The following is a 27301-nucleotide window of genomic DNA, read 5'->3' as shown; positions in this document are numbered from 1 at the left end:
ATTGGTTTCAGTGATTGAGTGATTGTCTTATTAACCAGCACATACCCTGACTGATGATCTGAGTTTTAAGTCTTTGGCAATGATTGAACTTCCATTTGCTTTGGTGGTGTTGTCGCTGAACATATTACCAAATCCAAACCGTCTATTGGACATGTCTTTTTCTTTTGCTTAATAATGGAATATATTCTGCAAAGATGTACAATCAGAATCACTGCAGCTTACTACCTTAAAGTAAATATTCTCCTCTTTTTAAATTAAGCAATGAGGCAGAAAGTCCTTTGAAGCAAAATTTTGTAGGCCATAAATGTTGTCATTAAAAAATTAAGTGTATTTAGGGCTGTAAACCCTGGCTGGACATATGTGGGAGACATTCCACTTTCAGGTGTCCACCTGAGATACTTACCCTTAAAATTCTCGGAAATGTGGAGATTTGTTGTTAAGTGTGTCCTAGTTTTGACCTTTGAAAATTTGATTACTCTACTGTTAATGGCTGCTAAAAACAGACATACCAAACATTTCAGAAATAAGTAGTAATTTAAATGAAGGTACTTTATTGAAAGAATCCAAAATTCCAAGGGAACTCTTGATACATGTTTTATCAGCTGATCACAGGTCCAACTCAAAACAAAGATTGATTTGCATCACCTCCTGTGATGATGTATAGCAAACGTTATTTATTCAGCAGAATGGCAAACTATAAAGCAATGTTACAGCAGCTAATAAAACATAGTAAACAGTAATATTTGGAAATATGAATTTTCTTTATGGCTTGAAAATTTTCATCACTCCTTTCTTAAATTTGATGACTTGTACTGGATAACAGGCCCCAAAAGTGGCCATTCCTTATGTGACCCAAGGAGTTAAAGGATTTTAGACCCATCTCAAGCAATCCAGATGCTGTGTCAGCTAAAATTTGCTTCACAACAGGTCACAAAAAAAGTTTATGATTTAAAGGTTAGAGACGTGATCAAGAAAAGCCGACACCTTTTCACACAAACATTTGTAGAAATTTGGAACTCTCCACAAAAAGCTCCTCAGATGTCGTTTAAGACTGAGGTGAAGATGTTTGCTGGTTAGGGGTACCAAAGGATATTTAAAGATTGGAAATTTGAAGATTAAAATAAGGAATGAGGATTATTTGTAGATGTTTTGTATGTATGGGCTTGCAGAAGTCACTTGATAAAGTTCCATATAAAACAGCTGATGGAATTGAAGACAAATCATTGACTTAGTTTGAAATTGGCTGAGCAACAGGAGAGAGAATAGGGTTAATGGACTCTAACTGGGAAAATGTAAAGAGTGGTATTGCAAAGGAATCTGTGCTTGGGCCTCAAACATGCACCCAATTTAAAACTCATGAAGAACTAATATCCAAGTTTTCTGATGATGCAAAGACATGTGGCAGTTTGACATTATGTAGATAGAGGCCTAAAATTAGAGAAGAATTAATAGATTAAGTGAATTGCAAAACAGTAACAACCAGGTAAAGTGAGTCCATATACTGAAGCTAATGAGTGTAGATCAAAGTAGTAAATGATGAAAAGCTACAGATGAAGGTCCAAAAAGATTTGGTTGTACACATGCAGATCATTAAAATGTAATGAGCAAAATGCCATGAATACTGCAATGGTGTATTAAAATCTTCAGAAAGACAACTTTTAAAGGAGAAATTTGCGTTTAGTATAAATGACTGAAAGGATACAAAATGTTTCAAGTTTTAATACCTTTCCTATAGCATACAAACTAAAGCAACATTGACTAAACACTGTTTCAGTGAGCAACTCATACTCTACGCTGCAAAAGAATCAGAATAAACAAAATTAGTTATTTATTTTACCCCTTAAATAGATTCTTCACAATATCAAGCCACTGATTGTCAGAAAACCAGTCCAAAGCGATACTTAGATCATTTCCCTTTTCCATCCGGCTAACTTCCAATCCCAAACTATCTTACATGTTTCAGAGTCCATGACAATTTTGCCTTACAGACAAAGTTTGACAAACCTTCCAGCTTTGTTTAAATCTTCAGGGCTTTGGTCTCTTCAATCCAAATGAGTTTAACCTCTTGCTCAGCCTCTCTCACCACATGTGCCATTTGCACAGATAAAATGCAAATTAGCTATTCTCCATACTCCACTTTCCTCCCACAACTCCATTCTATCTTGGAATAAAATAACAGTTTAAAAGAATGACCTTTCTAGTACGTCCCTGAGATTTGGTAACAGACTATCCACTGTCAGTGTGATAGCTCAAGCCATTGTTTTCAGGTCTTAAAATCTTCCAATTTCTTCCCCTCCCTTAACCTTTGACAAATCATTAAAGCTTATTGTCAGCAAAATTCAGGGCAAGCCACAGTTTCTTCACTCTTATCTGAAGTTAAATACACCATGCCAAACAAAAAAGTACTGTAAATAATAAATACTCATAACAGGTTACTAACCTGAAATGTTAACACTTCCTCTTTCACAGATGTTGTATTTTCAATATTTGTTTCTTTGTTAAAATATCAAAGCTGTATGCAAAATAAAAGAAATTGCATTCAATGCAATATACATTCCAGCATTTTCTATTTCTTTAACATATCATGAAGATGTACATAAAATCACCAAAAGACTAATTGTGTCAACTGCATTTTGTATCTATAGGAATTCTCTTATTTGAAGTTATGCTAGAGTTATATAAGGTCCTGTTAGACCATATTTGAGAAATGTGAATTGTTCTGGGCACAATACCTTTGGAAAAAATATTCTGGACTTGTAAGCGATTTATGGTCTATTTACTAAAGTTGGATTCTCAGGGTTAAATTATAGGGTGACATGAAAGAAAAGAAAGTTGAATTTATTGCAGATGAAACACTTAAGAGTTAGGATTAGGGACAGACTTAATGTTTTCAATTTATTACGGGAAACTGCAAGCTTAATAAAAAGAAGAAGCTATTTATTTTGGTTGGAGGTTCTAGGAACATGGCCTAAAATTAAAGCAAGGTATTACTAGTGAGGGTCAAAAATCCTGCATCATGCAAAGGGTGCCAGAAGTCTGTAACTAGCTTCCATACCAGGTCACGAAATAACAAAGTGTGGAGCTGGGTGAACACAGCAGGCCCAGCAGCATCTTAGGAGCACAAAGCTGACATTTCAGGCCCAGACCCTTCATCAGAGAGATCACCTGATGAAGGGTCTCGACCCGAAACGTCAGCTTTTGTGCTCCTAAGATGCTGCTTGGCCTGCTGTGTTCACCCAGCTCCACACTGTTATCTCAGATTCTGCAGCATCTGCAGTTCTCATTATCTTCATACTATGTCAGTTATTTTAAATCTGAGACTTATAGACTTTTGTTAAAATCAAAACTAATTACAAATATGGGACAAAAGCAACTAGGGATGGGCAATAAATGCTGCCTCAGCCAGCGATGCCCATGGCCCATAAGTGAATAAAAGCACAAACATAGTGTTAGGTCACAGATCAACCATGATTTAATTTGACAATGTAAGATTTGGAGGGCTAACTGTCCTATTCATGCTCCTGGGCCTGTACATTCCTAAGTGAAGTTGAAGTGCACCTCAACTGAAATAACTCCACCGAGATCAGTATATGACACCAGATCACGCTTTCTGTACATGTGGTGAGTCATTAACACTGATCAAGTTCCCTTAGAGTGAACAGGATACATGATTCTCCGGTCAGTATCTGTCAGCCATGCTCCCTGATTGGATCAGATTAACAACCCAGGGAACTCATTCTATGAGGCCCACCTGGCTGATCTCATTACAATCACTGAATCCTTCCCACTTAGAGTTCAAGGATGTAGACCAGATCTTTTATTTGTAGCTTCACCTGGAGTGTTTTAGCAGCAGGCGAGGTTCCCCCAACTCTGCCTTTGATCCAGGCAGTGTGCATTACACACTGGCTCACTTCTTGCACCCAGAGTGTCTCAGATTTCATTTTCTTCAGGCGGTAAAGGCATTGAGGTGGTGTCATCCACTGTGTCCATCTCAGATCCCAAAGTGTCTTCAATGTTTGGAGAGGGAGGAGAACCCATGGGTTTTGGAACAGTCAGAAAAATCTGTCGAGGAGCCAGGCATATTTTGTTCCTGTCCCATTTGAGAGTTTCCAGCTTTCATGGTCCACATTTTTGTTCAGGATCATCGCTCCTCTCCAAACTTCATAAGTCACTGGACCTGAACTCATACCAAGAATGCCTCTTACCCACGCAGAGCCATTCCTGTGGTTGTTACAGGAAATTTCATCCCCTCAAGTAAACTGATTCTCTCACTTAGCAGAGTCTTGTGTCTGGCATTGACATGCCTGATGTCATTTCACCCTCCCCTTGGTCCCGGAAGATCAGATTTAACCTGGTCTGGAGTCTTCCCCACATTAGCAATTCTGCTGGAGTTGCCCCTGTAGTTGCATGAGGGGTGGTCGTATAATCAAACAGGAAGCAAAACAGTTTGGTATGTAGCGAAACTGTAGGCTATTTCTTTAAGCCTGCCTTCAAAGTTTGGACTGCTCTTTCTGCCAGACCATTGGATGATGGATGGCATGGAACTGTCCTTAAGTCAAATACCATTCAACTTTAGGAAATATTCAAATTCTGTGATGGTAAATGATAGCCCGTAAAGGTATTGGTGGAACTTTCTGCCTCCAAAAATGACTGCCAAACCTTCCTTTGTTATCTGATATATACATTGTACATTAAGCAAAGTCCTGCATACAGTACTGGACATTCTTCTGCATTGGGTCACCTATGAGGCAATACTAACCCAGTGCTATATAGGGAGGTATCACATACCAGTTCCAATCTTGCTTGGGATCAGAGTGTGTCAACACCTTAGAGGATGAAAGCTGTTCTTCACTTCCCTGAAAGTGATGGCTTTGCTACATGTCTGTTTCCAAGGCTGACCCTTTTTTAAAAAGAGTTGATGTAACGGTGCCAGGATGGAGGCCAGTTTATATATGAACTTTCTGTAATAATTCACCAACCCAAAGAACGTCTTAAGCTCCAATACCAAAGTGGGAGTCAGGGCACATTTGTTCACACCCTCATTTTATCTTCCAATGGGTGTAACCCAGTCTTGTTGACTCTATAGCCCAAAGTGGGTCACTTAGGAAGCCTGGAACTCAAACTTTTTGTACTCTTAGGTATATACCTGTCTAGGAGAAACATCTAAGGGCTATTTCCAAGTTCTCCAAGTGTTTTTATTGGTCTTCCCTGTTATTAGCATATCATCTAGATAAATGGCAACTCTTGATAGACCTTGTAAAATATTCTCCATTATCAGCTGAAAAATTGCACATGTTGACAATACTCCAAATAGCAGTCTCATATATTGGCACAAACCGTTATGGGTATTAATTGTAACACACTTCCGGGAAGCCTCATCTAACCACAATTTCAAGTTCACGTGGCTCATATCCAGCTTAATGAAGAACAGTCCCCACCAACGGTTTTCTGTATAAACCCTCTCTGCAAGGGATTGTGTATTTATCTAGCTGTGAAAAGCATTTTACCAGTCGTTTAAAATCCCCACAAGGGTGAACCAACCAGTTGAGCCTCACAAATCAGTACGACCTGTGCAGTCCATTCTGCAAACTGGATTAGTTTGATGATTCCTTTCCTTTCCAGCCTTCTGATTTCTTCTACTTCTGCCCATAAGGCAAAAGGCATTGGGCAGGCTTTGCTAAATTGTGGAATTACTTCCTGGTCAACATGTAAAGCCTTGGCTCCGTGGATAACCGCTTCACCTTTCTGAAAAACCTCTGGGTATTAAATTAGGACTTCAGTCAGGCAGCCACTTTCTAGTCAAAACAAGTTGAGCTAATCTGGGTGAACCTTTCTCAACCAATTCTGCCTCATCAAGTTTGGGCCTGAGCCTTTTACTACAATCAGCGGTAACTGAACCAGCCGCTTCACAAAACCGGAACCAAAGTTGTACCCTTAATCTTTAAGGATTCTCCAGTACATTCCAGCCAATGCCTTATGCAAATTTAAGAATATTAACCTCTATTAGAACCGGGTAGACATTTAATCAGATGTTTACATTGATTGCCTCTGATTTGGATGTTGCTAAGCTATTTAATTGTTCCAAATCAGCTGTAAATAGACTTTCCAGGAGTTCTCTTACTTAGTTTAACCCTAGAGGAATTCTTTTGCTGTCTCGGGTTCATATACCAGCAGCAACTATAATGAATCCTCAATAAAATTTTAACGATTTGGTCAAGGCTTTGTTTTGGAGTTTTGCTGCGGGCCAGCCTAGAATCCCACTGTTCGTGATACGTCCTGAATGAGGACATGCAATACCATTCACTCAAGTGGCATTTCCCAAGTTCAGTTGGACTGGCAAGGGTGTACACACCCATTAAAATACCCTCCAACCCATATGCTCCAATTGCTGCATTTTCCAATGATAAAGCCAGTTGTGTCTGTTTGAAGTTTAGATGGGCTTCAGCTAGTGGGCACTTCTGCACGGTTACATCATTAATCCTGCATACCAACAGGTCTCTCAACATCTCATTAAGGATTAAACCAAAGGCGCATGCCTCTGCTAGTCATCTTAACCTTGTCAAAGTTCCAGTTCCGATTTCCCTGGTTCTCAAATTGCTGAGTAAAACAGCTAGCACTCATAATTATAGCAGGCTTGGGGTCATTATATTCCTTAAATAAATCAATCAACTCTTGAAATGTTTTAGAATCTGATGCCTCAGGGAAAGTAAGGCTCCTAATAAACAAGAAAGCTGCCGGTCCACAAGCTATCAAGAGAATTATTTGTTTCTTTTTATCTACTCAAATGTCATTTGTCCAGAAAAAATAATGCAACTTTTCCGCATACTAGGCCTAATCTTCAACAGCAGGAATTTATGGGTCAAGTTTCCCATATAACAGCATAACGCCACAAATACTTACCCAAACTCAAAGACAACTGTTGCAAGTGAATTTCTTCAGGAGCATCCTTTAACTACCATCACCACTGAAATAACACCATGGACACCAATATCCTGTCAGCAAGTCGCCCTTTATTTATACATGGAGATTTTTTGACACTGAGCCAGCTCTCGGAGTCAGCAGGATGTCTGACACCCCTGTTCTTACCTGTCAGCCAATACTCCCTGATTGGATCAGATTAACAGGCCCAACCAGGGAACTCATACTCTTTGGATATCACATGGCTGACCTCATAACAATCATTACATTAACCATGGTGTAACTGGACTATAACAAGCTTGACAGCTCAATGGCCAACAGTTTTTATTTTCTTAAAATAGCAGTCAGCTTTGAGGAAGATGGGTGATTTACTCACCTCTGGCCCAGGGACATTATGTCAATTATAGAATCATATCACAGATTTTGTTGAGATCAACTATCAGGTTTTAATTCCCAATCGGACCTCTTCCATATTAAGTATTTAGTTTCTTATTAGACAGTTAAGTGAAACAGTCTACAATCCGTTTTACTCAAATTGGAACTGAAAGTGTTTAATGGATGACTTGAAGCCAATAAAAAAATTCTCTATTATTTGACAAAATATAGAGGATAAATTCAGAAATTCAAAAGCTGTTAGGGGAGGCCCAGGTGGCTCAGTAGTTAGCACTGCAGCCTCACAGCGCCAGGGACTCGGGATCAATTCCAGCCTCAGGCAACTGTCTGTGCGGAGTTTGCACATTCTCCCCGTGTCTGCGTGGGTTTCCTCCAGGTGCTCTGGTTTTCCTCCCACAGTCCAAAGATGCGCATGCTAGGTGGATTGGCCATGCTAAATTGCCCGTAGTGTTCAGGGGTGTGTGGGTTATAGGGGGATGGGTCTGGGTAGGATGCTTCAAGGGGTGCTGTGGACTTGTTGGGCCAAAAGGTCTGTTTCCACACTGTAGGGAATCGAATCTAAAATTAGCATTAGGGCTATATTTCAGGTTGTATTACAGCAATCGTAACAACAACAATTTGTATTTATGTGGCACTTTAATATAATGACCCAGATATTCTGGTCTCTGGATGGTTAGAGACTGGGCGTTTACTGAAATACTACACAGTTTAAATGTCCTGGCAATTATGTGGTATCTGGAACATTCTGAAAATGTTCCTAACTCTGAGTTACAGTCAGTGACTTTGCAGTGTTTTTTCCTTTTATGGGACATGGGAGGCAATGGCAAGGACAGCTTTTCTAGCCCATCCTGAACTGCACTAGAATTGATTGACTTGCTGGCCTTTTCAGAGAAGTGTTAAGAGTCAACCAGATGAATGTGGGTCTGGAGTTACATGTGAGCCAGACAAGAGACGACAGATTACCTTTCCTAAAGGACATTAATGAACCAAATGGGTTTATATGATGATCCATGTGACAATTGTAGATAAACAAGATATATAATACTAATGGTCGATGGTCATCGTTACTGAGACTAGCTGTTAATTCCAGATTTGATTAATTAGAATTAATTTCCATCAGTTGCCATGATAGAACTTGAAATCATATCCAGAGTCTGGGCCTTTGGGACTCCAGTGGCACTCCCCCACACCATCATCTCCTCTTATTAACTAACTTAATTTAATAGTAACCGAGGAAAAGTTAGAGGGATTAAAGCATGCTTTGAAATTTGGGCAACTGTAGAAATTATACTTCTAAATGCTTTGTTGGTCCCTGTAATACTCACAGTGACCATTCAGTCACCGTCCCAATTCCAGACACCCATCCCAACCTCCATGTCCAAAAAACACCACCTCCACCCAAGATAAACACCCCTCCAGTTACCTGAGCTTGCCTGCCACCTGTATCCATTCAGCTATCTGCCACCTACCTCTTCATTCATGGCGACCCTACCCATGTGTCACCCAACCTCCTCACCCTACACTATATGAAGTAGTTCTAACCCGGATCAGATTTAGGCTAATAAAATATCTCAAGGATCTTCTCACGGGTATCAAAGCAAAATGTGATACCATATCACCTCAGAAAACATTAGAGCAGATTTGTTCAGAACACTAGGCGTTAATGAGCATCATAATAGACAACAGGGAAGTGGGAAAGGTTAAAGAGGAAATTCCAGAGCTTAGGGCCTAGGCATTTGAAGGTATAACTGTCGATGATACAGCACTTAAAATAAGGGATACTTAAGAGCTTGGTATTAGAAAAGCGCAGCTATCTCAAAGAATTCTGGAATTGGAGGAGATTACAGTGATGGGGAAGTTGGGGTGAGGCCACCTTATGCCTTTGACCTATGTGTGCATCAATGAAGAATAAATTGTGCGTCATTTTGTTACTGTTGCAGAGTAAGATCCAAGTTTTCAGATGAAATGTTAGAAACCTCTTCTGGAAGCCCTCAAATGAAGAGAGCGAAGCAGGACTACTACTCTAAGGGGAAAGAAAATGAAGCTGTTGATTATATAGTGCCTGTCTTCAGAGGACGGTATGACTGCACTCTAATAGTTACACAGTTATACAGATAATGGAATTAGAAATTCTGTATGTGCCTTAGGGATTAGAAAAGAGTTTCAGAGAACATTCCAGCACCTGGAGCTGCATGTCAAATGTCTAATATAATGTATTAGAAGTGAAATATAAATGTAAAGCTCCAACATGTTATTAGTAGACTATTGCAACCATTATTTATCCTAAAACTATGAATGCTCTATAATCAAGATTTGTGAATTTTCAAACAGTTAAATACTAGAAAGCAAAGTTGATCTCGGGGAAAGATGTTCATTCATGTAGCATCATTTCAATTGATTCACTGGGACAATCCCTCTCCACTTTTTGAACCTGATACCAATTAGGAACACAACATGGGCCATATAAGAAGCAACTCATGGCATCTGCAAAATAACTGAAATGAACATCCATCATCTTCAAGGCATTTAATAAGTTGCTGGATAAAAACAATGATAAGGTTTTTATCATTAGAATAGTTTTTATCGCTATATATTAGAATGAACAGAGGATTGGTTGATAGACATATGATAAGCATATGGATAATGATGGGATAGTGTGGGGGAGGGGCTTAGATTAGTTCGGCGCAACATCGAGGGCCGAAGGGCCTGTTCTGCACTGTATTGTTCTATGTTCTATGTTCTATGTAAGAGAGTAGGCATAAGCAGTGCATTTTGAAGTTGGCAGGGTACAAATAGAGATGTAGCACAAAGATCAGTTTAAAGGCCTCACCTAATTATTATCCATATTAATGACTTCACAAAGACACCAAGAACAACATACCTAACTTGGTTGCAATTCTAAAAACATGTAAACGTGAGGAGGTCATTAAGAAGCTGTAAAAAGATGTGGGCTTGTTAAGTGAATGGCCAAAAGGGCGACAGATGAAATATAATGTGGAAAAAATGTGAGATTATTCACTTTGAGAATCTGAACAGAAAAGGAGATTTTTCAAAAAAGAAAGCATGAAACTTTTAATTGTTGATGTTGATAGATACCTTGGTGTACTTAAACAAGGAACATAAAACATTATCACACAAATGCAGCAAGCAATTAGGAAAGCAAATGCCATCTTCACAGAGCCATGAACAGACAAATTAGGAGCGACATGGTGGCTCAGTGGTAATGCCACTATCTCATAGAGTCATGGACCTTGGTTTAGTTCCAGCCTTGGGTGACTGTCTGTGTGGAGTTTGCACATTCTTCCTGTGTCTCTGAGGGTTTGTTCTGGTTTCCTTCCACAGTCCAAAGATGTGCAGGTCAGGTGGATCAGCCAGGCTAAATTGCCCATAGCGTCCAGGGATGTGTAGGCTAGGTGGATTAGTCATGGGGAACTCAGGGTTGCAGGGATGGGATGGGTCTTGGTGGGATGCTCCAGGAAGGGTTGGTGTGGACTCAATGGAACAAATGGCCTGCTTCCACACCACAAGGATTCTATGATTTCTATGAAAACTGATCTGATTACTTCATATTCCTGCCTACCCCAAAAGCTTCTTAACCCCTTGTTTCTCAAGAATCCAGATACCTCTGCCTTAAAAATGTCCAAGGACTCTGCTTCCACTGCCTTTTGAGGAAGAGAGTTGCAAAGGCTCTCAAAGCCCTATGAAAAATATTTTCCTTATCACTGTCTGAGAAGGGTACTCCTTTATTGGTAAACGGTGATTCTGTCTTTCTAGATTATACCCACATGATGAAACCCTCTTAAGATCACTCAGAATCTTGCACATATCAATCAAGTCATTTTTTACATCAGGATATAAGCTGAGTTTATTCAACCTTTCCTCAGCCATGCTCATGCCAGTAAACCTTCTTTGAACTGCTTCCAATGCATTTACATCCTTCCTTAAAGGCGACCAATACTGTGCACAATAATTCTTGTTTTGACCTTTAATGCAAGGGGATTGAGCACATGAACAATGATGTTTTGCCACAATTGTGCAGGGTTTTGGTGAGTCTACACCTAATATTATGTGTACAATTTTGAATTCCTTAATTAAGGAAGGATATGCTTATAATTAGGGCAGAAGAATGAGAGTTCAGTGTATTGTTTCCCAGAATAAGAAAATTGTCCTGTGAAGGCAGGCAGAGTAAATTGTGTCCATAATCCCCAGAATTAATTGAAACATATACAAGCTTCTGAAGGAATTCTACAGGGCAGATACTGACTTATTGGTTCTGCTGGCTTGATTTTATGAAATGAGAAATAGTATGAAGGGCCATATGATTCACTCCTCCTGCTATTTCGTATTGTCTTATGTAATATCATTTTTCTTTCGTACTGAATTTCTGATCCCATGATTCACACTCAGTGATCTTCAGTTCTACCAAAAAACTGGTGTGGCAGCATCTGTCAGGAGAAAGCAGAGTCAACATTTCGAGTCCAGAGACTCTTTGTTTTATTTTATTATTTTACTGAAATTTGCTAACATCTCAAATCTGGGAGTTGGCAAAGAGTTGAGGAAGTTGCAGAAAGGTTCATTGAATAGAATGACAGGTGACAGATTCAAGCTAATATGAGTAAACATGTGTTTGTACATGCTGAAAAAAATAAAGAAATTGGAGTGTGTATTCAATGGAAACGTGTTGAAGAGTGTGATGAGCTATATCTTATATGGCATTCAATCCCATTTAGTCATCACCACTCTCCTTGTGAACCTATATAAGCTTCTGATCCTTTAGTAGCTCCAACTTAAAATGATCACCCTCATATTTAACTGTTCATTTCTTCACCCCTCTGTATCTCTATAATCGTCTTTAGCTTTACAACTCTATCCCAAAATCTTTCATTTCTATGATCCTATACTCATGTGAACTTGCTAGTTCTTTTGTTGTACCCTTTGTTGAGCCATCTAGACCTCATTGAATTCAATTTCTAAACCTTTCTTCAAACCTTTTTTAAAATCCAAGCTTTTATCACTCCATGGTATTTCTTTCTCTCTACTTCTGCTTTCCTGAAATGCTTTAGTTCTTTTATTTAGTTAAAGAAGGCACAGAAATGCAAGATGTCAACCTTTTCCAACTGTGGTAAATAAAGCAAAGATATTAAATGTTGCCCATACAGATTTCCAGAAAATATTAAATAAGCTTTCTCACTATAAGCAAGTTAGAAAATATCAAGAGAATGGTTTAAGTAGAAGTGCAATAGTTCAGATGCAAAGCTCTTTGTCACAAAATAGAGGGAATGGTCAAATGGATATTCTCAGGCTGTAGGAGGGTTGGACATAGAGTTCCTCATGGGCCAGGAATAGGCCCACTTTTGTTCCTGAAAAATACAGATAAATTAGACATGGTGAAATTTGCTACAAAAACAGAAATTACTGGCAAAATTTGCTGGTCTGGCAGCATCCATCAGTGGAAAGCAGAGTTAACATTTCCAGCCCAGTGACTCGTTATTTTATTTTCTTATTTTATTGAAATTTGCTCACACCTTAAGTCTGGGAGTTGGCAAAGATTTGAGAAAGTCACAAAAAGGTTCATTGAATAGATTTATGGGTGACAGATTCAAGTTAATATGAATAAGCATGTGTTTGTACATGCTGAAAAAAAATTTAGAAATTGGAATGTGTATTCAATGGAAACTTGTTGAAGGGTGTTATGAACTGAAAGATCAAAGTCTTCAATTACATAATAAAGTGTGAGAATGGGTAAATAAAACCATACAAATCTTACCGAACTTTGATTTCATAGATATGAGCAGCTATTACAAGAGTAAGTAATGAATGCATTTGTAGAGAACATGGGCCAATATAAGGCCGGTGTTACCCGGAGATGTTTGGTTTTGGTACCTTATTATAAGATAAAACCATGAAGAGCTTACAATGCAAAGTCAGCAGGATGATCTCATAGATGGTATAGTTATACAAGACTTGAGATCTGCTTTCACTGCATCAGAGACTGACTACCAAAGATTTGACAGAGTTAAAGGTTGTGAACAAAGAGGAGTACTTTCTCTGGTTAGTGTGTCAATGAAGAGTCAATTTATAACTGGTTTTTAAGAGCGTGAAGTAAGAGGAAAGGAGAAGTGTATTTATATGAAGGGTTACTGGAGCGTCAAATGTTTTGTCATATGGTTGAGGTATAAGGTTCTGCCCTTGCTACCATTAACTAGTACTGGTATTTGAACAGAAGAAGATACAGGAACATGGAAGCGAACAGGCAATGGGACTAATTTTGTGTTGCTGGGGTGTTGCTATCATGCGATAAATAACTGTGTTGAAAAGCTCTATGGCTTTAATTTCAAGGCTTTAATAAATCAAAATTAAAAAGTTTGTTGTAATAAAGTTCATCTGTGCTTGCAGAAGATGTTGCCCATTGACAATGACATAATGATAGCAGTAAAGCAAGCAATTATAATGTGAAAGGGAATACTGTATCAAAGGAATCAAGGCAGGCTATGCATAATAAACAGTAATTGTTAATAAGGCTAATTTGACTTCCGTGTTATTTGTTTTGGTTTAGCCATGAACGCGCCAGTGAGATTACCAGCTCAAAAGATGAGAGAACTAAACAATCTAAATCAAGTCATTTTGCTGGAGAATTTCATTATGCTCAAAGTAATATTACTGAAGAACATAATATCGAGAGGTCTGCCATGGACAAGTCAAGGAAAGTTGCCATCCGGGAATCTGCAGAACGCATTTCACTGAATAAACAGGTAAATAAACAACTTCAATCCAAACAGTCTGTTGCAGATACTGAACCAAAGCACATGTCAATGAGAAAAGAACAGTTTATTTTAGTGAAAGGAAAAGTATATTTAATAGCAAAAAATGCATGAGGTACATAAAGCCCCTCCCTTTTTGATTGGCCAGCCCCTTCTTTTCCCCATATTCCACAATCCCTTTATTTTGAAAATGGACACGTAATTGATCTTGAGAACCTTTAAAATCAGTGGAGCAATGTCTTCCCAGAAATTATCTCTCAGTTCTAGAGCTCTTTGGACAAAAGTTTTAACTTCCTTTTCTTCTTGCTCCTACCTCCGCAATTTATTAATTTTGTATTGCACTGATTTTTTCCCCTCTTCCTCTCCTCTTCCTTTCTTGAAGGTGCTACTGTTGAACATTTGTCAATCACTTTTATCTAATGAGATCAATTTCATTATAGAACTATGTGCCAATATTTGTACTGTCAAAATGAAGAGTTCAGACCCATTTTGGCAATGTCATCTGGGACTGCATCTTACTGCTTCAAAAGGGTAAGCCACATGCTGGTTAGCCCGAATAAGCTGATGAATTTATTGCATTTAATTCTTCGCTTTGATCACTGGTGAACACAGAAATTATAAACCCAAATCTATCACAAATTACACAGCTATTTTTTATCCAATGGACTCAAGGCAAGCATTAAACTCCACTATTTGCAGCATTGTGATGTCCAAGAGATTTTAACTCCCAGAACCTTATCTGCATGCCCTTGGTCAGTTACTTGCCCAAACTAGTGGCAAGTGACAGATAGCTGGTGGAAGGCTGCCAAATGGGATCATGGAAACAATTGTCAGTAATGAGGTAAGTCACAGGCTGGGGATTTCTGAAGGGCCTTGCAAGCAGGAATATACGAGGCGGGATACTTCAGTAAAGGGCATATCACAGTAATGAGCTAGTCTTAGTGATGCTGCCTGCATTATTACATGATATTTATATCCATACAAAGCAGTAAGGGAGGAATAGCAAACATCCAATTCAGATGCTGCAGTTAGAAAATGTAGAAACTGAGAAGGTGTAATTTTTTTTCCTTACTTACACTTTCTAAGTGTGCTGGTGACAAAAAAAATACAGTTTCACAGCTTTTGACTTTGCACCTTGTAATTTGAGTTGCTTTTGAAAATTGGTGGAGGCACAATTAATTTTCTGACTTTAATGGGCTCAGTCTATTGAATACGCCCTAACCTTTAATGTACTAAAATTATAGAACCCAGTTATTCTGTATTATTTATCAACATTATTTTCCTGTTAGCTGACATTGTTACAGCAACAATTAATAGTTATGTGGCACTATTAGAATAAGAGCAAATCCATTGTTCTCCGTTGTTCACACCTGGTCAAAGAAGAAAGGAGCTTAATTAAGAAAGCTGAAAGCTTGGATTTTAAACAGAAGTATTTGAAGGTGGAGAAGATGTAACAAGTGGGAAGAGCATTGAGATGGAACTGGGGTGTTGCTTGAACATTGTATCAAGTATTAACATAATTTGAATTGGAGTATTGAAACAGCCAGGAATATGGAGGATGCAAGCTGGTACTTGTGACCCAGAAGGTCAGAGAAGTATGGTGAAGTGAGATCATAGAGCATACAGATTTCAAGTCTAGTAATCTGAGGAATGAGGAGAGGTCAACAAAGACACAAATGGAAGTGAGAGAAGAATTTTATTGGAACATGGCATGGGTAGCAGAACTTTGGATTAACTTATGGCATTTGGAGGGCTGAAAAGTAGGACATTGAAAAATTGAGATTTAAAGTGGTAAAAGAATCATTGAGAGCTGCTACAACATTGGAGATCAGACAGGAAGTAACTTTTAATCATACAAAAATATACCTTATTCGGATGTGGTGTTTGAATCTTAGCTCAGGGTTGATCATGACACTAAAAACGTATAAATTTAGGGTGATCTGGGGCATGGAACAAGGACATTGACTGTGACTAACTTTCAAAACTTGTGCCTAGCAGCGAATAATACATTGTGGACGGTATTAACATCCCAAGAGTGGGATCTCAGGGAAAGGAAGTCCCGGTCTGTGGGATCTGTTGGCTAACCGTTTCTTTCATTCATTTATGGGATGTGGGTTTGCTGCTGGTCCAGCATTTATTGCCTGTGCCTAGTTGCCTTTGAGGTGGTGGTCGTGTTTCTGGTTTATGCACCCCAATTTGACTGCACATCGGCTGAAAGTAGGGTTAGAAATCCCGACAATAACACATTGTTATGACACTTGCAATTATGATTAAACTAATTTGTTACATACTTTTCCAGGAAGAACTTTTCTTAATTGCGTACGCTATTATTTTCTTTCAGAATGCTAATTTGCCTTTTATTTGTAAATCTAGAAAAACAGATCTACAATATTTAAATAATTATGTTGCTAATGCTGAAATGCTTGCACAGGATCAGCCTCATGTTCTGTCACATCTCCCTCAGATTTATGACACACAAGATTTTCAGAAAAGACTGAGAGAGGACAGCTTGCTTCGCTTGCCTGAGTTTATAATCAAGCCAAGGTCCCACACTGTCTGGGAGAAACAGAGTGTGAAGTTGCACTGCACCGTCTCAGGCTGGCCTGTACCTCGAGTTACATGGTAAATAAAGACCTCTATGATGTTCGTACAATATATTAACCCCTTCTCCAGCAGTCTTGCTTGTTTACCAAAGCAAGATAAATTGCTATTTATGGAAAGTAAAATAGTGAACTCTACCTTTTCTTTCCAAATACATTCTGAAGATAATGTGGACTTAAAAGAAGACCTTTAGACTAGGCATTGTAAAGTACCGCACAAATGCCAAGCAAAGACCAGCTCCAATCAGACACACTCTGACCACAGCCCCTTGACATTCAATGTAGTTACCACCACTGAATACCATTCTAATCTACATCCTTGGAATTACCATTAATCAGAAACTGAACCAGACACACCATATAAATACGGTGTCTACAAGAGGAGGTCAGAGGATGGGAACACTGCAGCGAATAACTCACCTCCTGAACTGTAAAGCCTGCCCACCTTTGACAAGGCACAAGTCAGGAATGTGATGGAATACTCCCTACTTGCCAGTATTATTGCATCTCTAACAACACTCAAGAAGCTTGACAGCATCCAGGAAAAAGCAGCGTGCTTGATTGTCACCATATCCACAAATATTCAGTCATTCTACCATTGATATTCAGTAGCAGCAGTCTGTACTATCTATAGGATGCACTGCAGAAATTCACCAAATATCCCCAGACAGCAACTCCCAAACCACAATCAATTCCATCTAAAAGGACAAGGGCAGCCGATACATGGGAACACCACCTTACTATCACATAACATAACCATTGCGAGTTCCTCTCCAAACCATTCATCATCCTGACCTAAAAATATGTGTAACACTGTGGATCACCAAATCTCACTAACTCTCTGTATCCTTTGCAAGGTATTTTAATTCTTAAAGTTGAGCTTTGGAACTCCAAAACCACTCAATCATAGATTGCCTTAATGAATGCTCACATCATAGTAATTCAATCTCTTCCATAGGATAGCTTTGCAATGGTTTCCCAATGCCACATTCCAGCACCTACTCATGTGCACAGTTCCAGATCTTTTGCAGACAGCTAGCTTCACTAAGCTAACAAAGTCTGGAGCTGGATGAACACAGCAGGCCAAGCAGCATCTCAGGAGCACAAAAGCTGACATTTCGGGCTTAGACCCTTCATCAGAGCTCTGATGAAGGGTCTAGGCCCGAAACATCAGCTTTTGTGCTCCTGAGATGCTGCTTGGCCTGCTGTGTTCATCCAGCTCCACACTTTGTTATCTTGGATTCTCCAGCATCTGCAGTTCCCATTATCACTCAATCATACAATCATAGCTTCACTAAGCTGATGCCTTTAGGATTTCTCTGAGCTCTAATACTTATTTGTTGTACCAAGAAAGTACTGCTCATGCTTTTCCTTCTCCTACACTCTCAGTCTCACTGAACAGTGGCTTTCAGAGACTTCTTCTACCCTAACAGCCTGGAATTTGTTAACAGCAGCATTTGTGCTGTCTGAAATGTCTTTGCTTTAGCACTCCTGTAGCTTCAAACTGTAAGTAACCTCAACCAGCTCAAAATTTCTCCTATCATACATACACACAGATAAATTGAAACCACAGAATCTTCTTAAGATCTATCTGAATCCAAGATGACACAACCTCCTCTGAGCTATCATTATCACTCACTTTCTTTTGCTCTGGCACCCTTACAATCTGTTTCAATTGCTTCTCCTTCCCTTCTCACAGCAGCATAAAAAATACCAAAATTTTCCAGCTCATTTCAGTTCTGAATAATGGTTCTTCTGGACTCAAAATAGTAACTTATCTCTTTCACCAAAAACAATGCCAGAGTCACTCAGTTTTTCCAGCACTTTCTGTTTTTATTTTGAAATTCTATTCATTTTAAATGTTCTGCCAAACACTAAATTCCAACTTTCAAAACTGCATCACTTTCCTATCTGTTAGCCTCTTCAAGCGACATAGAATGAATTGTATAAATGAACGTCAAGGTCCTTTAGTTGCATCTATCCTATTTTCTACTGTTAAACTTTAATTCCTAAAAGTAACAAGAATAGTCTGAAACACATGAACCACAAATTAGATATTTGCAATGATAGCAGTAACACACATTTATACCTGTTAAATTCTGAGTGACTAAATCATTTTATCTACTTTGTAAAAGTTTTCCAACCTTCAAATCCGGTCCTTATTAAATTACAGTAATAAGCTATTTAGTATATCTATAGTACCAGTTACAATCTTGCCCATAACTTGCTTCTCCACTTTTAATGGAAGTTTTACATCATCGGTTTAATTTATGAAACAGAGGGTAGGTACTCATTTTCTAATTTAAAAAGGTCCTCTGCTGTTAATTGAAAATTTCCATTTAGATCATTAATAGGCCAAAATTTTTATCAACAAAGCACTTAAAAATTAAATTTTAATAAAATGTTTCAAATTTAGTTTATTGATACATGCTAACCTTTTCTTGTAACCTCTCTCAGAATTCCTACAGTATGGAATTAGGCCATTTGGCCCATTGAGTCCACACTGCCCCTCTGAACTGCATCCCATCTGGACCCACTCCCCTACTTTATTCCTCTAACCCATTTCCCACAGCTAATCCACCTTGTCTGCACATCCTGGGACACAGTGGGCAATTTAGCATGGCCATTCTACGTAACCTGTTCATCTTTGGACTGGGGCAGGAAACTGGAGCACCCAGAGGAAACCCACACAGACATGGGGAGAATATGCAAACTTTGCACAGGCCGCTGGCTGAGACTGAAACCGAATCTAGGCCCCTGGTGCAGTTACACAGCAGTGCTAACCACTGACCCACTGGCCATCCACTTTGGCCTGGATTTAACGCAGCTCACCAATTTAGAAACCTTGGCTGCCAAGCCAACTTATTCATGAAAGAAGCCCAATTTCAGTTTCCAAGTAGCAGAAAATTCATCCACCCTGCCTACCATCCCTGATTTGGGGGTGCTGGAGGTACTGATGTGCTGTTCCTGAACTAGGTCTAAGAGCTAGGCAACTGAGCAGCATGGTAGCTAGCAGTGCCAGGGACCTAGGTTCACCCCAGCCTTCGTTGACTGTCTGTGTGGAGCTTGCACATTCCCTCTGTGTCGGTATGGGTTTCCTCTCACAGTGCAAAGATCTGCAGGTTGGGCGGTTTGGCTATGGGAATACATGGATAGGGTAGGGGGGTGAGTCTGGGTGGGATGCTCTTGGGAAAGTTGGTGTGGACTTGTTGGGCCAAATGGCCTGTTTCCACACTGTAGGAATTCTGTAAAAGGAAAACATGACTAAAAAATAATGGATTGCATAACACTCCTTCTGGAAAAGGTTTGATTGTTTCCCATTTCCATATGCCACCTGAGTTATCCTTTATTATCTGTCAGATTAAATTATGCACCAGTGTTGACTAAAATCTGTTTCGATGTGACTTCAGAATATTGCAGATAGGATTTCGTAGAAAGCTAGGAGGAAACATTTCTTGATAAAACCATGCTGCTGAACAGTACTGGCCAACATTTTAGTTTGAACTATTTTGAGGAATTAGTGTTGATGTGCCTTTTAGTTTTGAATTTATTATGTATTACCTGCATACATGATGCTCATGAATAGAAAAAAAATCAGATTTTCTCCTGCTTTACACTACAATGTTTATATTTGTAACACCCATTTTGTTTTAATGCTTAGGTACAAGAACAATGTGACCATCAATGTCCACACTGATCCTGGGAAATACATCATCGACAGTAAATATGGTGTTCATTCCTTGGAAATTAACAAGTGAGAAGCTATTTCCTTTCTTCAGTCTAAAGTTAATTAGTTTGAGTAATCAGTTTCTGTTAAAAGAAGGAATAATATTTGCGACGCTGAGGAAGGGTTATACCCAAAATGTATACCCAAAACTTTCACTCAGATGCTGCCTGGCTTGTCGTGTTCTTCCAGTCACCTGTTTGTTTACCCAGAAATAATATTGGTAGTGTGAATTGTGATTCAATAATGCCTGCAGAGTTACTCAGACATTACTAATTGTGGAAAATTAAGGAAACATGAGTACATTATCAGTCAGTTGTTTTGTTTGCAGAGTCCTAACACTTACACATGTTAAAAATTTCATGATATTGCACAATTTGTCATGGACATTATTAGCTGGGATAGATGGCTTGAGACAGTCATTCTTTTTTCTCTGTCTTCCTGTATTTCTCCAGTATACATACCAAAGAATGGACTAGAAGCTGCTAGAGCAAAGTATTTAACATTGACTGTCATGAGTTAAATTTGCCTCTGACAATTGCCAAATGATATCTTATCACTACCTCATGAAAATTTCGCCACGCCACTTGTGAAAAGCAAAGATAGGTTGAGTGAGATGATCTCAATGTCAAGATGTACCATGCCACATTTGTCTCCCAATTCTGCTACACATCTCACCAATGGCCCATGTCACTCAGATCCCTACAAGATTGTGCAATAAATTTTAAAATAAAGTCAGGCTGCAAGTTATTGTCAATTATAATATGGACCAAACAATTATAACTATAATGTTTTATTATTGACTTTTTAATAAGAATTTGAATGCACATGGTATGTTGCAGTATTGCACATTGAAAACAAAGGAATAAATGGTAAATTTGTGGCACAGAAGAATGCCCTTCAGTCCATCATGTCCATGCCAGGTATAAAGAGCTATCCAGTCAAGTTTACCTTCTAGTTCATGGGCAGTAACACTAGTATATTTCCAAATTTTCATTTTTTAAAAATGCAATGAAAGCTTTTTTTTGTCTCTACCAATGTTCCAGGCAATGCGTTCCAAACCCTAATCAACCTCTGGGGTGAAAATAAAACCCTTTGATTACCTTTAATCCTTCTATAAACTACGTTGGCTAGTTATTGACCTCTGTTCATGATAGCCCAACTACTATTCTTAAAAAATAAGTCAATAATGAATATTTGTGTGACTCCATGGAAAGAATCCAAAGAAAGAGAACAAATTTAATGCTAACTATTATTCAGAAAGAAGCACATTCAATTCTTTAGTATTGGTGTAAAATAACCAAACATAATTGTACCTCACTAGATTAGGATAATTTTATCTGTACCATGACCCCAAGCCTCCAGTTGCTGTGCTTAACAATATGCTGGTAGAATATGGGCCCTTGGTATATTTATAACTGGTGAAAGACCTGTTAAGCTTCTTTATGTTTCAAAACTAATGTAAATCTTTCAACCCTGTGTGCTCTCAGACTCCAAACTTTGACAGCAGTTGAAAGGAAATGTTTGAAAGTCCTACCCATTCTGTCTTTTGAGCAAGTATTGTGTGAAAGTACATCACACTGAATAGCCAAACCATTTCTGACATTATAAAAATGCAGTCCATTAGTTGAAAAATGAAATATTTCTGAACTGGATGCCTCAGTGAATACAGAAGGTCAAGATATATCATGATATTATGTATGTTTAGAATATAGAACAATACAGTGCAGAACAGGCCCTTCGGCGCTCGATGTTGCGCCGACCTGTGAACTGTTCTAAGCCCCTCCCCCTACACTATCCCATGATCATCCATATGCTAATCCAAGGACTGTTTAAATGCCCCTCATGTGGTTGAGTTAACTACATTGGCAGACGGGGCATTCCACGCCCTTTCCACTCTCTGAGTAAAGAACCTGCCTCTGACATCTGTCTTAAATTTATCATCCCCCAATTTGCAGCTATGCCCCCTCATACAAGCCAATATATATATAATATATCATTAGATGACTTAAGTTAAAAATCATGAGATTTCTTCACTCTCTGTTCATTGTCTGGTGGCTGGAAAATCATGGAAATGGCAACCATTGTGAAAATTTGACAGGCAGACAAATCCTGATGAATGTTTGGTGCTCTAGGAGTAAATCTATTTACTGTGTAGCATTGCCCAATATTGTAATTTGTTCATTCATCCTGGCACATTCCAAGCAGAACTTAATTAGAAATTGCTAAGCTACTGTTTTACAGTCAGTTGGTGCAGGAATCCATTATCACCAGTTTATAAATAGCTGAATGTTACCATTGAAACGACAAAACAATTTGATTGATCATAGTGTTGCCTTCTGATTAAGTCAAAGCCTATTCAGCTGTAAAGTTCCTACACTTAGGTATGTTCACTGATTTCCTTTTTATATTAAGTTCTAATTATACTTATTTTTCCTAATTGCATCTTTGTTGATACTATTTTTTGTTTTACTCCTGTTCAATTAACCTGCATTTATACATCCCCAAATTATCTTTGAAACATTGATACTGTTGTAAGGAAACATAATAGCCAATTTGTACAAAGGACCCTCAAACAGGAGTGTGGTAAATGAGTAAATAATCTATTTTAGCAATGTTGGTTGAAGAATAACTTGGTTCAGACACTAGATCAACTTTGTTCATGCTCTTTAGAGAGTGATGTAATTCTTTATTTAAATGTGAAAGGATAAAAGGGAGCCATTTCATTGGAAAGGTAGTGCCTCTGATATTACATCACTCCCTCAGAACTATACTGAAATGTTGGCTTCGATTATGTGTTGATGTCTTAGAACTGGAAAGTTGAGAATGCTTCTGGAATCTAATGCTGACTCAAGAATAGTTATACTACTGCAGTTACATTTCTTAAGTTTATTGCCTCTGATTTTTTTTCTTCCCATTTCTTGCATGCTGCAGACTAAAATTCACCTACAATAGTTTTCTGGTTTCTTTGTTAATGCAAAGCCAATTTCTACGACAAGCCCACAGAAAATTTTCAATGGGAAAATGCAGATTTTATCCAGCCATCAGGGTCATGAAGGAACAAGGACTCTGTACACATGCTTTCAAATAAGAAATATTAGAAACATTCAAGTGTCTCAATACCTCTTCTTTACCTAACTGTCTGAGCAAAAACTAACACTACAATCTGTTTGTAATGAATTTTCTGGATACTGACACAGGGCAATTTCTGAAACAAAAAGGAAATAACAGAAATTCACATAAAGTATCCAGCATCAAGTATCCATGGGAATATATTCAGGGATTCTTTGCAATTGACAAATAATCAATTCAGCAGATAACATATTAAGTGGAAGCTAAACACAGAGTTCCATTCATCGAGTCTATTCAGTTCAATTATAATGCCTTGACACTGACAACTAACTTAACAGAGCGAAAGTTCAACTTTAAAAATAGGCAGTGCATGAGCAGGGCTAAGTCAACCAAATTTTTTTCTAGAAATTAAACATAATCAAAGTTTTAGAATTTACTTTTCATTAGACGTAGCAAATAGACTGATTAGAAGCCTGCCAGGGACCACCAGTTAAGCAATCGTATCTCTACATGGAGTTGGTATCATCTGAAGAGGAGAAAAGAGAAGAAAATGAACAAATTTTAATAAGTTTAATCTTTGCAAAATTATCTATTTAGCATTGTTTTCTTTTCTGTCTAATTCTCGCATCTGGTTTCATTTCAGTTGCGACTTTGATGACACTGCTCAGTATCGTGCCTCAGCCATGAATGCAAAAGGAGAAATTTCAGCTTTTGCATCAATTGTTGTGAAAAGTATGTTCACAAAATAAAATTTTCATGTGAATCTGTTTTAGTTGCTTGAAAAGTTTTGTAGCAAATTGGACAGGTACATCCCATCTGTTTCTCATTTATTCCAGGATTCAAGGCGGAGCATGGTGATCTCTCATTCCACCCTGGAAGAATTGCACCTCCTTCATGTAGGTATTATGGTCATTTGGATTACCAACTTTATTAAAGATTTCTACCCTTGGTTGAAAAAGACTAAGACTTTGGTAATTGATTCCAAGATTATTTCTCCTCTGTATTGACATGCACAAAATTTCTTCCCTGACCTGTAGATTTTAAAACGTAAAACTTTGTATTAATGGATATAGTTTTAAATAGTCTTCTGCTGTTTTCAAGTTTCTTGATACTTTTTCTGTACCGAACTTTCTCAACTAAAACTAACACTGCAATCCGTTTGTAATGAATTTTCTGGATGCTGACACAGGGAAACTTCTGAAACAAAAACAGAAGTTATTGGAGAAGCTCAGCAGGTCTGGCAGCATTTGTGGAGAGTGAAACAGAGTTAATATTTCAATTCCAGTGACCCTTATTCAGAACCGATGGTGTCTAAGAAATTGTGGTATTTTGCTGATGACAGGGCTGGGAGGCAGAGTGAGTGAGCAGATAGGCGGAGATTAGGCCTAGAGTGGGGGAGAGAGAGAATGGAAATAAATTAGTCAGAAATAGGGGATTGTTGACTGTAAATCAGGGAAGAAGAAAAGTTAGATAGATGATAAAAAGGTCTCTGATAAGGGGAAAATGGGTGGGCTATACTGAAAGCAACCCATGTTGTGACAGGGCCCTGGGTGTGGGGATAGATAAAAGACATGGAAAGAGGTATTCAGGCTCTGAAAATATTGAATATGACATTGAGTCCTGACAGCTGTTAACGTCCAAAGCAAAAAATGAAATGCAGTTCTTCCAGCTTGCACTAAGCCTCACTGGAGCATTGCAGCAGGTCAAAGACAGGCTTGGGCAATTCTGGATTGATTGGGTAACTAGGTAGAATATGTAGAATACAATCAACATAACTAACCAAAGGACTTGAACAGAAAAACAGAAAGCATTACAGGCTACAGATGATGATATGAGAAAATGACTCTGAATTTCACGTAATTGAAACAAAAGCTTAATCTAAAATAAATCTTTAAAGCACATTAGACAATTAAACAAGACTACTTTGAAAGAAAGCTGGCAGGAAAGAATTAGCAATATCAGGCAGAGTTTCCATGAATAAGGATTAAGGAAAATAAATTAATGATGCGTACCTGAATCACAATCATGTTTTGACGGTAAAGCGCTGCCAGACAATCAGCTTTTTGACGAGGACTGTGTTTATATCTTTTGGAAATTTAGCTTTGTACAACTGTTGAACTTGAAACAGACAAAATAAGTCAATATTACAGAGTTGAATGTTTGGGCTGAGATTTTACCATTTTCAAGCCTAGTGTGGGAGTGGATATGTTAGATATTGACTCAATCATCACCCACTCAGAAAGCTCACCAGGTCACCAACTTATTAAGAACTGACAGATGAATTTTGGTGAGATTTCTGGCCTTCCACAGGCTTCGACACTGCTATCATATCTCATCAGAAGCTAATGAAAAATCAAGGGTGGGTAGCCTCTGGGTCCTAAAGACTATATTTTCGGGGATATACTCTTCAGGGCATCCAAAAGTAAAAGTGTAGGTCTTTTTCTTCTGCTCCTCATGGATGGGGTGGGAGGTGATCACAAGAATAAGGGGGTCATAGAAATTGGAGGCAAGGGCAGGGATTTGGCTTCAAAGGCCATTCCCTTCAATTTCATCTGGGCATGTGCTTGACCCCAGATTATTGGCAGTTGAACCCAGCCCCAGTTCAGTTACCAGATAGGAAGCTGCTACTTTTCCTACTTGTCTGAAGGGTTGGTCACTGAAGAGGAGATGAGCTAAGACTCTTAACTACCTGTTACTCGACTATTTAAACATCTTAATCATCAACAAATTGAGAAAGTACCCAATGGACCTTCATACATAGCCCTTAATTGGTACGGTGGCAGCAGAAGGTTAGTAACTCTCTGGGGTGCTACTTACCGAATCATTTCCTCTTCTCACCACCTCTAGTGCCACCTTTACTTTCTATTTTTGAAAATATGTAGATGTTCCTGAGGCCAATATAAAGGGTTTCCTTAGCCTTACTTTGCCATTTCTAAACAACAAACAGATTGAAATAATTGGCTGGTACCTTCCCATGTCAGAAATTAAGTTTGAAGCAAGAAGGTCGGTGGTCAACCTTCCCAACCACTAGATGCTTCATCCCACTTAGATTGCAATCCCTTCAATACCAGGCTAGATGAAATCAAGTCACCTCCCTGACTGGTATAACACTCCAGGTAATTTGGGGGGCTGAGATTCCTTTGATCTGAACTCAATTATACAAGATTGAGGGACTCAACATACAGTGGGGGTGGGAAGCCGTGGCCTACTGAAAACCAACCCACACCCTTAGTTCTGTCAGCCCTACCCTCTGTCCCAGATACTCTATAGCCCAGAAACCACCAAGGCTGTCCTTCACCAACAATATTGACCTGTCTCACTGCTGGTCCTCCATCTGGGACTCTGGCTAGCGTTGTCTTTCCAGTAGTCATATCTATCATACTTCTGGTGTCTGATTGGCTGACAACTCCAGATACACGAGATCTCGCCAGCCAAATTTTTCAACAGTTCCTCTTTTAATTTTGGAAATTGTTGTAATTTGGTACATTCAGAGCTGAATTTTTAACATGATGAAAATATTATCATTATAATTTAACTTATTATACAGTTTTATATTTTAGTTACTTTTATTATATCTGCATTTACTGTACAATGTTATACTGTATTACATTTAGAGCTGGGATTAATGTGGGTCTCTTTTCTGTTTCATGACATATTATCAAAATTCAGACATCTTGCATGCATGGATTTGTATTTAGCTAAATCAACTAAAATAGGAAAGTGACAAATTTATAAATAATACCTCATGCCAAAATTAATTTGGGCACATTCTGTTAATGAGTGCATAACTCCCCATAATAAATAAGTGATCAATCTGACTCATTATTAATAGA

The 27301-nt window shown here is 38.5% G+C and overlaps 1 protein-coding gene across 6 annotated transcripts in view; it reads left to right on the top strand.

The window, feature by feature from the left end:
• myom1b (myomesin 1b) overlaps nt 1–27301 on the top strand; it is a 163020-nt gene that overhangs the window by 12518 nt on the left and 123201 nt on the right. For 5 of the 6 annotated variants that reach the window (XM_048529114.2, XM_048529112.2, XM_048529113.2 and 2 more), the window contains exons 3-8: nt 9252–9389; nt 13868–14063; nt 16537–16694; nt 20334–20426; nt 24112–24200; nt 24305–24364. In XM_048529114.2, coding sequence (XP_048385071.1) covers nt 9252–9389; nt 13868–14063; nt 16537–16694; nt 20334–20426; nt 24112–24200; nt 24305–24364 — 734 coding nt within the window. The remainder of the gene's footprint in view (nt 1–9251; nt 9390–13867; nt 14064–16536; nt 16695–20333; nt 20427–24111; nt 24201–24304; nt 24365–27301) is intronic. The other variant, XM_048529117.2, reaches the window with a different exon arrangement.

The sequence above is a fragment of the Stegostoma tigrinum genome, chromosome 5 (assembly GCF_030684315.1).
Source record: "Stegostoma tigrinum isolate sSteTig4 chromosome 5, sSteTig4.hap1, whole genome shotgun sequence".
NCBI lineage: Eukaryota > Metazoa > Chordata > Chondrichthyes > Orectolobiformes > Stegostomatidae > Stegostoma > Stegostoma tigrinum.
The sequence above is the reverse complement of the archived record's forward strand: the minus strand, read 5'-3'. Positions and strand labels throughout refer to the sequence as shown.